We start from the raw sequence: 14,548 nt of genomic DNA on the forward strand, positions 1-14,548 counted from the left end.
ACCCCTCTCACAACACATACTTGCTGGGCAGCCACCTTCCAAAGGAGAGACCTGTCTTAAAAGGCAGCCCATTCCATTTCTGAACAGCTCTAATGGTTAAAATGAGGAATGTGAGTGCCTGGGTTCAAATCTTTGTTTTGCCTTTTAGCGCATTCCACAGTTTTCTCACCTCTAATTGGGAATGAGAATAGTACCTGTAAGGTGTTGTGGGGGTAAAATGAATCACTACACAGCAAGCACTTTGCAGTGCTGACTGGCACACAGTGAATGCTTAATGAAAGCTACTAAAATTAATAAAATACCCTACTCTTCTATCCTATCTCCTAAGCCCAAGAAAAGCCTTAGCCCTGCCAATTATCACTTGTTTATTCCCGTACACCTGAAAGGCTGAGAGCAGAGGGATGGTCTTTGTTTTATGGATCAAAGAAACGGAGCTGCTGCAAAGAGACTTAATCCTTGCCCAACAAATCAACAGAGAAAGTCAGTGAGAGAGAAGGTCATGCAGAAAGTCCTTATTTCAAAAAGGGTTTTCATAGAAGTCTTCAGAGGCACTGAAATACAAGTTTAATCTACTAAAACAAATACCCAAGAGTTGGCACATGGCATACATATTATTAACCAGGCCACACTGAACACAGCGACAGCAGATGTGGCAAAGTTTCAAGCAGTTGGCAATGCTGAGGGGAAAGCACATGGATAATGAAAGGCCAATGAATTTACTCGAGTGTCAAAGTCACCTGCAATTTTAAATATTTAATTATTTTCAGGGAACTGCTTCACGTGTCTTCAACATTACATGTGTATCAGACATTTGAGCTATAAGTTTCAATATATGAAATATTTAAGCTGAGGACACAAGACACTTGAAATCTTAAAAGCCCTCCAACCCTTAAAATTGCAGCATCAACTAAAATGGACAGATGTGAAATCCTTTTCTTTCATGAAAAATGGATTGGAATTTGACACATATATGCTGTACCTTATTGCCAATACTTCTCACTCCATTTATTAAAAAAGAAAAAGAAAGTGAGAGAGAGGCCTTTGTTTAAGCTATGCAAAAAGCTTTTTGAACTTCCAGACTGCTTTGGAGTAGATTTCTAACCATTTTTTTGCTGCCTATGCTCTTTATAATCTCATTTTGGTACTCGCCTGAAATCTTTCAACTCCTGGTTCTTCCTCTCTATCTAGACATGGCTCCAAAGGGAAATTCTATGAATATGCCTTGTGTTTTTCTTAATTGTATACTTTGGCTCACATTGCTGCTTTTGCCTCAAAAGCCTTCCCCATCCCCTTCTCCATCTCTATTACTGAAATCCTGTCCATTTTCAGACTCTTTCCTGTTTGAATTCTTCTCAATCCTCAATGTGGACCTCTCTTTGCGTCTCCAAAGCCCTCTGCCTAAACCTCTATTGGTACATAATGGTTTGCCTTACAATATAGCCACAATAAAAAGGGAGTACAGTGTATAGCTAAGCTTATTGATAATGCCTGGTGTGAGACTTTCTAGCTGTGTGACCTTGGGCAAAGTACTCAACCTCTCTGTGCCTCACCTACCCCATAGGGCTGTTGGGAGAATTTAAAGAGCTAATGTTGTAAAGTGGTTAGAATAGTACGTGACAAAGGTTAGCTGTGATATGTATATAAAATATATTTATTCCCTATATATATATTTGGCTTTGATGAGTAATGGTAAACAAAGCTAAGTACTTTAATTACCCAATTAAAAAAATTCTGTTTAAGATGTCTGTTATTAAAGCATTCTAGTAATTTAAAAGTTAAACAGTGAATTCCAGATGTAACAGTTTGGATAATATATTCTTTGAGAAGGATTCTTGGTATGAAACAGTCCTTAGAAATATTTTGTTTTTACTAAGCTATACTTTCTAACACTTCCTTTTTTCATTTCTAAGCCAAATAAATTTTCCTCGGTTCATATTGCTCACTTATTTTAAAAGACAATCTGATTTGTAGTTCATAAGCACCAACCATAACTAATTCTCAAATCTCAGAGAGAAAATGAAGATTCCAAGCAGGAGCTGAGCACTTGGCTTCATTCATTAGCAGGGTGTCCTAAAAGACATCGCCATATAACGTAGATGTCAAGCTGTCCTCACAGATCCTTGCAATGGAAATTTTATTAATCCCAAGCATTTTGGCAGGAAAATGAGGCCAGGTGAAATTGGCTAACCTAGTCTCCAAAATCGATCTGTGTCAACACCAAGATTAGAATTCAGAAGTTGGCCAGGAGTCATAAGATCCCAACACGTCTCTTTCTTTCCTTCGAAGTGTCTAGTAATAAAGCTAGAGGAAGGATATATGGAAACATTTCATCAGCCCAAGATCTCTAAATAGACTGCTTTTTTAAAAAGTTTTCCAGATGGCATAAGACTTAGTTGGACAATCAGCTCTAATGTATCTTTTGGAGCAAAAATTAATATAAGACCCAGTATTATATTATATTACATTATATTATACTATACTATATTATATATACTATACTATATACTATCTTATTTTATAAGACCGGGTCTTATATTAATTTTTGCTCCAAGAGACGCATTAGAGCTGATGGTCCAGATAGGTCTTATTTTCGGGGAAACACTGTCTTTCTCTCTGTTCAGTGTTTTGTTCTTAAGACCCAAACCTCTTTGTAGTCCATCTCAAAGGAATGAATTTTCATTTTCACTGCAGAAATATACATTTCAAATACTTAAAATGTCCTTGAGCTAAAATAAATACTTAACTGAAACACAAAAACAAAAACCCTCTTTGAGGCTCAGAGAAAACCTTTCCAAGAGGAGGTGGCAAGTTATCTCGGGCTCTTTCAGAACGACTTCTCAACCTTGCCTTGGGCGTGTTTCTGCTTTGTAGACTGCACGAGCTCCTGGTTCTTGGGAGGCTCACACAGCCAGCCAAAGAAGCTTTTTTCCCCCCAACAGTCCTCTGAGGCTGAGTTTTCAAGGAAGGGCTTGAAATAATAAACTGTCTCCTGTCCCATCCCCCCTGAGAAATAATTAGCTTTTTATTTTAACCTTTTAAAGAGACACGTCAAGGCCAGAGAAGGTATCTGTGTGCATTCAGCAGCACTGTTTTCCAAACAACTCCTGTACAAGACGCTCAGCCGCCGCTGGCTTTGTACTAGGAGCTTCCATTCTCTACGTATTGAAATTCGTTAGGCAAATCGGAGGTAGAACTCAGAAGGAAAAAAAAAAAAGGTGAATGGAGTATCTAGTAATGGATTCTTAGTAGTGATCACTGTGCATGAACACACAGCTAAGCGGGTGGTATTGGCACATATAACACTAACTGACACATATAACACTAAAGCTAAATGAAGGATAATGATGTAAAGAGGTACCCCAAAGGAACATATCCTAACATGAAGGCTGAATGTGCAAAGCCATTCCGGTTTGCCCATTTTGTAACTCGTATCAACAGTCAGGAAACCTCAATCAAGTTTTTGCAAGTGTCAGTCAGAGCATGCAGTGTTAAGCTTTCTACCTGTGGTTTTTATCTATTAGAGCAGGTTCCACCCTTCCTCCCCACACCTGCCTTCCCTAAAGCAACTGCCCAGTGGGGAACTAATGGGCCCCAGGGCGGGAACTGGGTTTGGATTTGGGAGCTTTCATTTACAGTCAGCGCGATCCTGGGCTAATTATTCTGAGTCCCAGCTCCCATGTGTAACGCTGGGACTAGGAATACCTGCCTCGGCTGCTACGAGAAATGAATGGGGATAATGTGCTTGCCTTATGGGAAGGGCTGGATAAATCTTCATTTTCTCAGTTCTTGCCTCTTAATTTAATGGGACTTGAGGATGGATTACCTCTTGACTCTGGCTAGCCATGTGTGTTACTGATGTGTGATAATCAATTACACATAATTAGCAATAAATTGCATGTGGATTTATCATGACGTCTGTGTTAATCTCCATTAGAATTTGCTTACTGCGAATGGTAAGCTCCTTGTTTTTTTAAATGCAGAGTTTAATGCTGCAAAGCTTAGGCAAAGTAAAGAAATATTAATATAGGACAAATCATTGTTTTTCTACTAAAATCCACCATGACCTTTTGAGATTTTGGCATGAGCAAGGAGACTTAACACTTTACACCACTATTTTATGATGAGCCCTTTACCAGAATGATGAAGGCAAATTTTGTATTGAATGTTCCCTCTAATCTTTTGTGTCAACATTTTTCTGTTTTTGCGTTTTCACTTCCCCATTAACCCAATCACAGCCTTGTTTACATTTACTATTGATGTGGTTTTCTTAGGGGAAGTTACTTTCCTGTTTTCTTTTTGTAAAAGTCATATACCCATTATAAGGAAAAACCCTGTCTATGTAAAAACCATCTGTAATTACTCTTAATGCCATCCTGATCTCCACATGTGCTCTGAGAGGCAGACAAGGAGCTGTTTCCATCCCTTACTCCACTGACGGCTGTGAGGACAATACTAACTACTAACATTTATTAAGCATTTACTATGTGCCAGGCACTGTTTGGCATGCTTTCTCTGTACTAACTCAGCTTTATTTTCCCTCTTAACACACTTGTCATACTACACATTTATTTGTTTACTGTCTGTTTCTCCTTACTAGAACATAATACCTCGAGAGGAAGAATATGGTCGGTTTTGATTCACAGCTATATCCCCAGTGCATCTAACAAGTGCCTGGCACAGTAGTAGACATTCAAACAATGTCTTTGTAACAATGTAGGTGGGCCTCATCCAATTCATCAAGGGCCGGAATAGAACAGAAGGGCTGAGTCAGAGAGAATTTGTTCTCTTCCTGATTGTGTTCGAGGTGAGACATGGTCTTCTCCTTTTGACGTGAACTTGGACTAGAACTTACACTATTGGCTCTCCTGGTTCTTAGGTCTTCAGACTAGAACTGGAACTACATCTCCAGCTTGTTGACCGCACATCTTGGGACTTTTCAGTCTCTACACCACGAGTCAATTCCTCATAGTAACTGTCTATCCATCCATCTATCCACCAGTCTGTCTGTCTGTCTGTCCATCCGTCCGTCAGTCTCTATACCGCATGAGTCAGTTCTTCATACTATCTATCCATCCATCTATCTATAGCTGTCTGTCCATCTGTCCACCTATCCATCTGTATCTCCCACTGGCTCTGTTCCCCTGGAGAACTCAGACTAATACAGATGCCCAGATTAGCTAAGTGAGCCCAGATTCAAACACAAGTTTGCTGACAGCTAGTCCAGTCATTTTTGTTTCTTATAGCACAGTACTTTCCTTGCTTTCTTAACCATACTTTCTCTTTCAAATGTTAAACTCAAAGGGAAGTTAATTAGTGGGTCAGACTCAGAAAGGGAGTCTGAGGATCTTGGTTACCCTCTTACTTTTTATTTTTAGACGAATGAGTTCCATCTGTTAGGTCATTTAAATGAACATTTCTCAGACATGCAGGTTGCCATTGAGGCATGTGTTCAGTTTTTCACCTATGTTTCTGTTGAAGCAACATTAATGCCGTTGACTCTAAGAAGTACAAGTGAGCAGCTGATAAACTGCTTAAGTGCTTTGTGTTGTTAGGGTATATTAACATTTAGAGACCTTTGTTAGAAAATGGTTTCCCAAAACTAGAGATAAAATGACAGTAAAGGGCACGTGCTCTGATGTGGACCTGAGATCCCACTCTACTACTCACCATGCAACCTGGGGCAAGCCTCTCTGAGCCTTAGTTTCCTTATCTGTAAAATGGGGATAATGACAGTAACTACCTCACAGAGATGCGTGAGGAATATATGAGATAATGCAAGTAATGAGCTTAGCATAATAACTAGCACATACGTAATAAGCATGCAATAAATGCTAGCTTCTCTGACAGGTATGGCTAGAGACCTACAAATACCACCCCTTCTCTCTCAAATTAACAGAACCCCCCATTTGGAACTGGTTAGCAATGAACTGGCCAGCTGAAAGACTGTAATTCCCAGGCTTCCTTGCAGCATGGTGGAACCACATTCTGAGTTCTGGCCAATAAGATGCAGGTGAAAATGTAACATGAGACTTTTCATTAAGTCTTCTTTTCTTCTCCAGTCTCCATTTCAGGAATGCAGGTGTAATGGCTGGAGCTCTAGGAACTATACTGAATTCTAAGGACAAACGTTACAATTAGGTTTCTCTAGCAGTGGATCAGGAGGAAACCAATCCTGGATGATTTTGTGTAACCTCCACACCAACCCTGGGCTGCCAACCTCTGAACTTCTTTTATGTGAGAGACATTATAAACCTCTACTTTGTTTATGCCTTTATCTTGACTTCCTGTTACTCAAAGCTAAGCTAACCCCAACTAGTTTGGCTGGCCCTTGTTGTGGTCTAAGAATCCAAATGGAGTCTCAAAACCGTTTGGAGGCCCTGTTTCTGCAAAAAGGCAAGGTTGAGGCAAAAATATAGAAAAGGAGATGTATGTCTTCAAGCCCTTTCCTCTCCTTCCAAATGGCACTCTGATGCCACCATCCCTTCTCTCCTGCTCAGAAGTACAGGCCTTCGTGCCGGATGCGTGCAATCTGTATTCAAAGCATCTGGTAAATATTGGTTCATTCTAAACTCTACCAATTATAAAGCATCTCTTTCCATTCTTCCTGGGCATTTGTATTTTATTTAAGATAAAGCTTTCTGATAGAACGTTTGGAATAATCAACAGGCCTGTGGGAGAAATACTTTTGGGTAAGGAAGTCCACACATCAGCTGCCACTCACCACTAAGGTTGGCTATAATTTAATATAAAGCACTCCACTGGTATAAGGAAGTTAATATACTTCTCAAAATGTTGACCTTCAACTCCCAAGGAGTATCAAGGGCTGAGAGAAAGGAAGGAGTGAATATCTGTCTGAATAGGCAATTAAATAGCATCCTCAATTTCCTGAGGCTACGCATTTTATACCTGTTATTTCAGCACTCATTACATCATTGTTGTACAAAATTGTACGCATGACGCAACTTAGGTTATCTATTCACAACCAGTCAAAGGTTGAAGAAGGAACTCAGCTACATTCACCCAACTCCTGGTCCACTGTTCAAACACTCCTCACCGTTTCTTACTTTCTGAATGCAAATTGAATATGTACAATGGAGAGATTTCATGTTAAACAAGACAAAATTTGTATATCTGAATTTAAAGTGCAAGAGAAACCAAATATCATCTTCTTTTAGGATAAAAAAGTGTGTGTGTGTGTGTGTGTGTGTGTGTGTGTAATATGAAGGTCCTTCCCTACGGAACATGACCTCTGACCTTGGCTGAGCATGCTCTCTCAATGAAGTAAAAATTTTTCCCAAGAGCTCAAAGTGATCTATAGACTACCTAATTAAAAACTCATTGCTTGTCTCCTCTATCTCTTAATTCTTCAACTGATTTCGAGAGGTTAAATGGCTCTGAAAGGGTCGTTCTAACTCCGGTGGCCTTTTCTAGAACCTGGCTCCTTTAGGTTTTCAGACTAATACCGATGAGATTTTTGAGGCGATGTCAGCTTACTTAATTCAACTATAAAGAATCTGCTACATGTCTGAGTCCGCTTGATAGGATTAATCCAGGAACTATTTCACTTTATACATTCGTCATTGAGGTAAAAATTTCATGACGTTCTACTGACTTCTCATATTCAACGATCAAAGACACCTTTGCCACTCCTACTTTGAGTAGTACTACCAGTTACAGGCCATAATCAACAGGCTCTTATCTCTGATGTCATGACAACCATCGGATTTATTTTTTAAAAACAATGCCCAAGCCAAGGGAACCACAAGGACAGTGCTATGAAGTCCTCATCTTAAAATAGTTCAATGGGAAATGACATAGAATTTCTTCTATGGACGTCTCAGAGGCACCATGCTCGTTTCACTTTTAAATTCTAAATCCAGGATTTCTATAAGCATAATGCATGTTGCACAGTATGTCCTCCATTAATGAAGACTAAGTGAATTAAAAGAAAAAAACAACCCTAGGATTTCTAGAAATGGTTGATACCTCAGGTTATCAGAGATGAACAAATCACACAAAGCACAGGCTAACAAATGGCCTTTATAATAAAAAACTCTACTTCATTAGGTATTTTAATACAGATATGACCTTGTAATGTAAAGTGAAAAGTTATTTCACTTGTAAAGTTTTTTCACATGTAAAGTGAAAAGCTTTTGCATGTAAAGTGAAAAGTTTCTGAAGGAGGACCTAACACATAAAAACTGTCAATTCATAAGTACAGGTATAGCAAACGTGATACACAAAAATACAAATTTATCACATATGTACAAAAATTTGAAAGTGAGTTTTATAAGAATATCACCCATTCTATAAAAGTTTAAAACTACAGTTTTTTTTAATTAGCAGGTATCAACAAAGCATTAAAAACAATTTAATTCACAAAACTGCACTTGATACACATGGCTTTTTAGGAACAAATGGAATTTGTAAATCAAGAAACATTTTAATAATAAGTTTCAGGTTTAATTTGCCTATAAAGAAAAATTCAAATAGTCTTGTGCAATGAAAATGCAAATAAATACCTACAGTTAGAACAAATTAATTGTTATTCTCTCTTATAAAATAAAAACTCATCAAATTCCTCCAAAAGGTATTTAATAATATGATCATTAACTGTAGAAAAAATTTACATAGGCATATGACTATTCTAATTTGCAACCTATTGGTTTTGGTTTTTAATACAATAGTTTTAAATTATTTAATTTCTTATGATTCTATGCAGTAACCTGAAATAAAATTTAAATTCAGAGAAGCAAATTACTGCCAAAAAAAGATACCCCCAAAAAGTAATTTTAATATATTAAGTCATTAACCAAACAATGTAACTCAAATGGGAAAAAAATAGAAATTAAAGTACCAGAATTAAGCAACTCTACATTGCTCAAATCCCAGAATGGCAATTTAAGAATGATAATAATATAAAACAAAGTATCTGGAACTGAATCTATATACAGTTCATATATAATCCAACCAATTAAAAACTGGTCTTAACAGAACACCCATAATCTAGTTTCTTAAAGTGTGCTAACTGCATATATGTCTTTACTGAATACAAATTGGGGGGGGAGTAGCAAAAAATATAGTAGTGTGCATCTATCCACTTGGGTCCACATTTCAGCTGGACAAGCATCCGTCAACACCCTAGCCTGGAATGAGCTCTAATAAAAGCGGTGTTTCTGCAAACCAGAATTCCAAACCAAAGATTCTTACAAAAGAAGAAAGAACATGTGCTTACCGTGTATAGCTCGTTAAGAACCTTCATTAAATCCTCATGAAGTTGGAATGCAATCTCTTTGCTCTGTAATTAAGAAGAAATTAAGAATATTTAAAAATGCAATGGAAACTTGTTTCTAAATAATTTACATCTTCACAAGTCCACTGACTAAAAACAGAAGAATGTATATAACACAATGGGAGGCCAGCATGCCCTGATAAAATAAACATCTTTGACCAAATAGCCCTTTCTCTCTCTCTCTCTCTCTCTCTCTCTCTCTCTCTCTCTTTTAAGGAGGGTGCAGCTCACAGTGGCCCACCTGGGGATCGAACAGGCAACCTCGGTGTTATTAGCACCACACTCCAACCAACTGAGCTAACTGGCCACCCCCCAAATGGCCCTTTCTAAATACTGGATATATGCACCAGTGCTCACCAGAGGCTGGACAAAGGCAAACATGGTACTGAACAGTCTCAGTGGCTCTCCCACCACCCAAATCAGACTTTATCAAGAAGACAGAGAAAAGGTAAGGAGGGTGAGTTGCAGAATGAACGTCATTAAAAGATGAATTCCTGCGTCCTAGCTCCCATCTTGGTATGGTCACAAAGAAATTTTGCAGTGCAATTTCCAAAAATCCAAGTTAGAAACCAAAAGGGAAATTAATTCTTCCTTTCAAAATAACTACTTGACTGACTACAATTTGAATTTTAAGAAAGCACTTCCAAACCAATCAGATGGTAAGGCCACTTACGGTGGTCCACATACATTTGCCTCTGCATTCATTATTATTTTAAGACAAAAATAGAGAGTTTTACTCTTCCACTCAGTTGGTAAATAACAGCATTTAAAATAGTCTTCCCTAAGCTAATTCTGAGAGTGTGACACAGTACTTGAGTACTTTTTTCAACCAAATCTGTAAGCTACTTTAAAGGAAATCATATATCCAAAATACTTTCTTTTTTCGTTTGGGGTTTATTTTGTAAGCCAGCTACAGGGAATGGGAAAAATGTATAGCATGACTTCATCTACAGTTTGAGATAATCATAAGGATATCCACTGGTTCATTTCTGTGTCTCCCGCTGGACTGCCAGTGTTAAGGGTAAGGGCCATACCTTTGTCAGCTCTGTGACCCGGGTGTCCCGCACAGTACTTGGGCACAAGGACAGGACTAGGATGAGGCAAGTGAGACCCCGAGGGTATGGAATTTAAAGAGCCACTCACTGTCACTCTAGTACACGTCCGGCTAGGGCACATGGGAAGCTTCCAATAAACACTCGCTAAGTGAATCTGTAAACAAGCTGAAATGCTGTGTTTGTGTAATAGCTGAAGTAGTGACTATATTTGCTGAAAGCTGGCCACCGGTGAGAGGGCAGAAAGGAAAGGCCCACAGACCACTCTTAAGAAAATATTGGGACCGCAATGAAACACAGTCCGGCTGTAAACACAGCATCGAGTCAGGCCTCCTCCAAAAAGGTCAAATGTGATGATGTGAAAATTCGTGGAAGAGAAAATAGGGAAGGTGACATCAGAGCAGTACCTGAACTCTTTCTCAAATTTGAGAAATTCAAATTTGTTAGTGATTAAAGAGTGCTGCTGTTTTATCAAGCTCCTATGGCTTCTAAGATCTCTATATTGGAATTAGAGATTTTATGTGAGCTGTGTCCCTGACATGTGAAGAGGTGGGTTAAAAATCACTCAAGAGTGAAAGGCAAGTCAAAAGTAAGCCAATGAAGCCAACTGAAACTCATTTTATTTTCCCTAAATCTTGGTTATTCTGACTGTATATGTAACACTACAATCTCCTATGACTTCAGCTTGGTGTTATTTTAATATCAGATTTCATTCAAGGATCCGGGCCACCAATTCAGAACTCTCTAATGGGATCAAAGGCCAGTAAGTAACTCTGCTCAGCTGCCCACATTTCAGGTAGCAAGTCCAAAAAGAAAATATTTCTTGGCTAAGACTTTAGAACAAAAACAAAACAAAACAAAATCCCATGGGTCCAATTAGCCCCAAGCCAAGAATATTTAGGATCAGATTAAAGACGTAGGTTTGGAAGATAAGGGCTCTCTCAGCTATCCTGGGTCAAATACCTCAGAACAAAAAAGAAGATTCTTTGTATAGTTCACATTTTACGAGAGTTCAGGTAATGAGGTAAAAGAAATCTGGTATTACACACAAACTGTACTCTGCCAAGCATACTCTAACATTTTTCTTTCGCCTTTTCCCCAGAGGTCCTTAAAAAAAAAAAAATTGTCTGGGAGGGCAATATGGCAAAAGGCTTAAAGGAAGGGCTGCCAAGTCAGAATGCCTGGGTCTGAAGTCTCCAAGAGTTTGGATTCTCTTGTGCCGCAGTTTCCAGATGTATAAAATGAACAGTCATTGTACCTATCGCATAGGGTTGATGAGAGCATTAATCAGAGCATTAATCAGATGACACATACATACCCTGTTTCCCCGAAAATAAGACCTAGCCAGACTACCAGCTCTAACGCGTCTTTTGGAGCAAAAATAATATAAGACCCGGTATTATATTAATTATATTATATTATAAGATCCGGTCTTATAGTAAAATAAGACCGGGTCTTGTATTAATTTTTGTTCCAATAGACGCATTAGAGCTGATTGTCCAGCTAGGTCTTATTTTCGGGGAAACACGGTAGCACTCAGAATGGTACCTAACACACAGGAAACATCCCATCAATGTTAAAATTATTTTTCCCCAGATACTGTTTGTAATGGTAACTCCCCTGAGTGAAAAGGCCACGCTGCATTTTTCTTTCTTTTGGTCACTATGGACACTTATTCCTTTGACTTCCACATAGGAATTAAGTCCTTGGCAGATACTCACTGATTTGATTTACTGTCCTCTCTATTTTCCTGGGCTTGAGATCCCCCATCAAGTGACCACTGATTTGGAAGGACCCCAAGTTCTGTGCTCCAGCCCTGGGGCATTTCTTACATCCCTACTCCCTTGTCGTATCAGACACTAAACTTACCTTTCCATGTTCATTTTCATGTGGATTCCACTACTTGTGGTACCGGATGAATTAATCAAACCTCCACTAATGAATGGATAAATCCAGAGTTGACTACCAAATGTATCTATAATTGTTTACTATTTATTGTCACTTTGATGTTTCAGATTCCTCAATGATAAAATGTACACAACTCAAGAAAGGAGCCAGGCTCTCGTGAGAATGTTTGATCCTATGAACAGTTCGTGAGGAGTTCCTTTCAGGTAGGTCCCTCCGCTATCCTCATGACACATCACCTAAGTTTCTGACTATTTTTTCGCTTTGAATCACCGTCCAAACCCTAGTAAAAAACTTGGACATTAATCTTTTGCTTCCCACCACCAGTCCTTTGTCTGCAAATGTAGTTAAAGAATGGGGCTGTGCTCTGAAGCACTAGTTCATGTGACTAAAGTGTCAACTGTGAGTTCACACACCCTCGTACTCACACCTGCGTGGGCTGGACAAACACAGTCCCGGTCTGAGTGCTGGGGGCCTGGTCCCTGTCCTCATGGCATAGAAACAATGACACGATCACTTCATCTTATCCCCTCCCCAACTTCAACCATATCTCCAGTTGATTACAGTAACAGTGAAACACAATCCTTTTTTCTAAATACTACTCTGCACCCCAAAATAAGCAATCTTATCCCAAAACACACCTGCGGAGGCACAGAGAATGATGGCATACTAGACTAAAGAGCTGAAATCCTCTCACTAGAAAATATCTGGATTATCAAAAGTCCATCAAAATTCAATAGGTTAAATATGCCCTGGATTCTATTTCATTAAAATTGGAAAACCGTGAGAGAGCAGACCCTTGACCCTTTAAACACGAACTACTAAGTAAGAAAAATGATACTGGCTGGCATTAAGGAAAGCAATCAATGTTCCCTTTGTATAAGAGAAAAAAATAACTATGAAATGATACACGTTTGAAATAAAGTATTTTCTATGTTACTTGAGATTGGCTGATTAAATTTACTTTTGCACAGAAAAGAAGAGTCCCCTCAACTGCTTCAGCGATAGAAAAGGGAAGGGTTTGTTTGTTTTTGTTTTTTTTGTTTTTATATTAATACAAGCCTGTAAGTTCAGATGATGGTAAAACTTCTAATGCGTTGCAATAGGATTCTAGGATTTTGACCCAAAAGGAAGAAAAATGATTAGAACGTCCATTCAGTTGACACTTATTGAATGTCTCCAATGTAAACCCAGAGTTGAATACCATGCCTATTTCTAACTATTTACTATTTATTGTCACTTTGATGTTTCAGATACCTCAAACCAAAGTGCAAAATTAATAGTCCCAAAGTTTTCACCTTTTTCCATTATAAAAACAAATTAAGTATTTGGAGAATATTGGAAAAACAGAGAGCAGAAAAACAAAACCACCACCAGTATGATTTGCTGTATTTCCTTCAAGTTTGTTCACCTAAATATAGGTCTGAGTTGTAATCATTCTATAATAATAAAGTACCTTATTCTGCTCTTTTTCTCAGTTACCATAAACATTTCCATGTATTTCTATAATTTTCAGAACCATCATTATAATTGTATTCAGAACTAGCCAGTAAATGTATATTAACCATTCTTCTATTATGGTTTCCAATGTTCCCACTATTTTCCACCACTCATTCAATTACTTATTCATTCAACTTCACCAATACGTTTTAAGCACTATGAACTACTGTCATGAATGCGGGTGTAAAGGCTATTTTGCATTTTGTGTTGTTTCCTTAATATAAATTCCCAAACATGAAATTACTAGAAGTAGTGAGACTTTTAAGACCCTTGGTACATATTGCAAGATTATTTTCTAAAAAGGTTATAAATGAATTTATATTGTTTCCAGGATAACACTGTCACTCAAGTCAGAATCTGGGGCTCATCCAAGGCTGGCTTCTTCTCCTTGAAGGAGAAGTCACCAATCCTATCTATTCTGGCTGATCCATTTTTCTGTATGTCATTAAAATTAAAAATAAATAAATAAATATCTAATTATGTCCTTCCTCTGGTTAAAATCCATCAAATACTTGGTATATTTTTTTCAGAATAGAGTTCAAATTTCTTAAATCACCCTAACTACTCTGCTTTCCCTTCCACAAATCTTAACCCCTCTCCTTCAGCCTCACCATAACCTGCTAATTTGCAGGTCCTGCTTTCACATCTCTGCTTTTCCCAAGCTGTTTCATCTGCCTGGGCTCTCCTCCTTCCTCTCGCCCAGTATAATCCTACATGCTACTGTGAAAACTTTCTTGTAACTTCACCTTGAGTCCAAAATTGAAAAATAATTAGACCATCCGTTCTCCGTGATTTTATA

The 14,548-nt window shown here is 38.3% G+C and overlaps 1 protein-coding gene across 2 annotated transcripts in view; it reads right to left on the reverse strand.

Annotated features, from left to right (window-relative positions):
• Nucleotides 1-14,548, reverse strand: part of SRGAP1 (SLIT-ROBO Rho GTPase activating protein 1) — a 244,840-nt gene that overhangs the window by 96,005 nt on the left and 134,287 nt on the right. For both annotated transcript variants that reach the window (XM_019732457.2, XM_019732456.2), the window contains exon 4: nucleotides 9,236-9,298. In XM_019732457.2, the coding sequence (XP_019588016.1) occupies nucleotides 9,236-9,298 (63 nt within the window). The remainder of the gene's footprint in view (nucleotides 1-9,235; nucleotides 9,299-14,548) is intronic.

Source organism: Rhinolophus sinicus, linkage group LG02 (genome assembly GCF_036562045.2).
Source record: "Rhinolophus sinicus isolate RSC01 linkage group LG02, ASM3656204v1, whole genome shotgun sequence".
NCBI classification, from domain to species: Eukaryota; Metazoa; Chordata; class Mammalia; order Chiroptera; family Rhinolophidae; genus Rhinolophus; species Rhinolophus sinicus.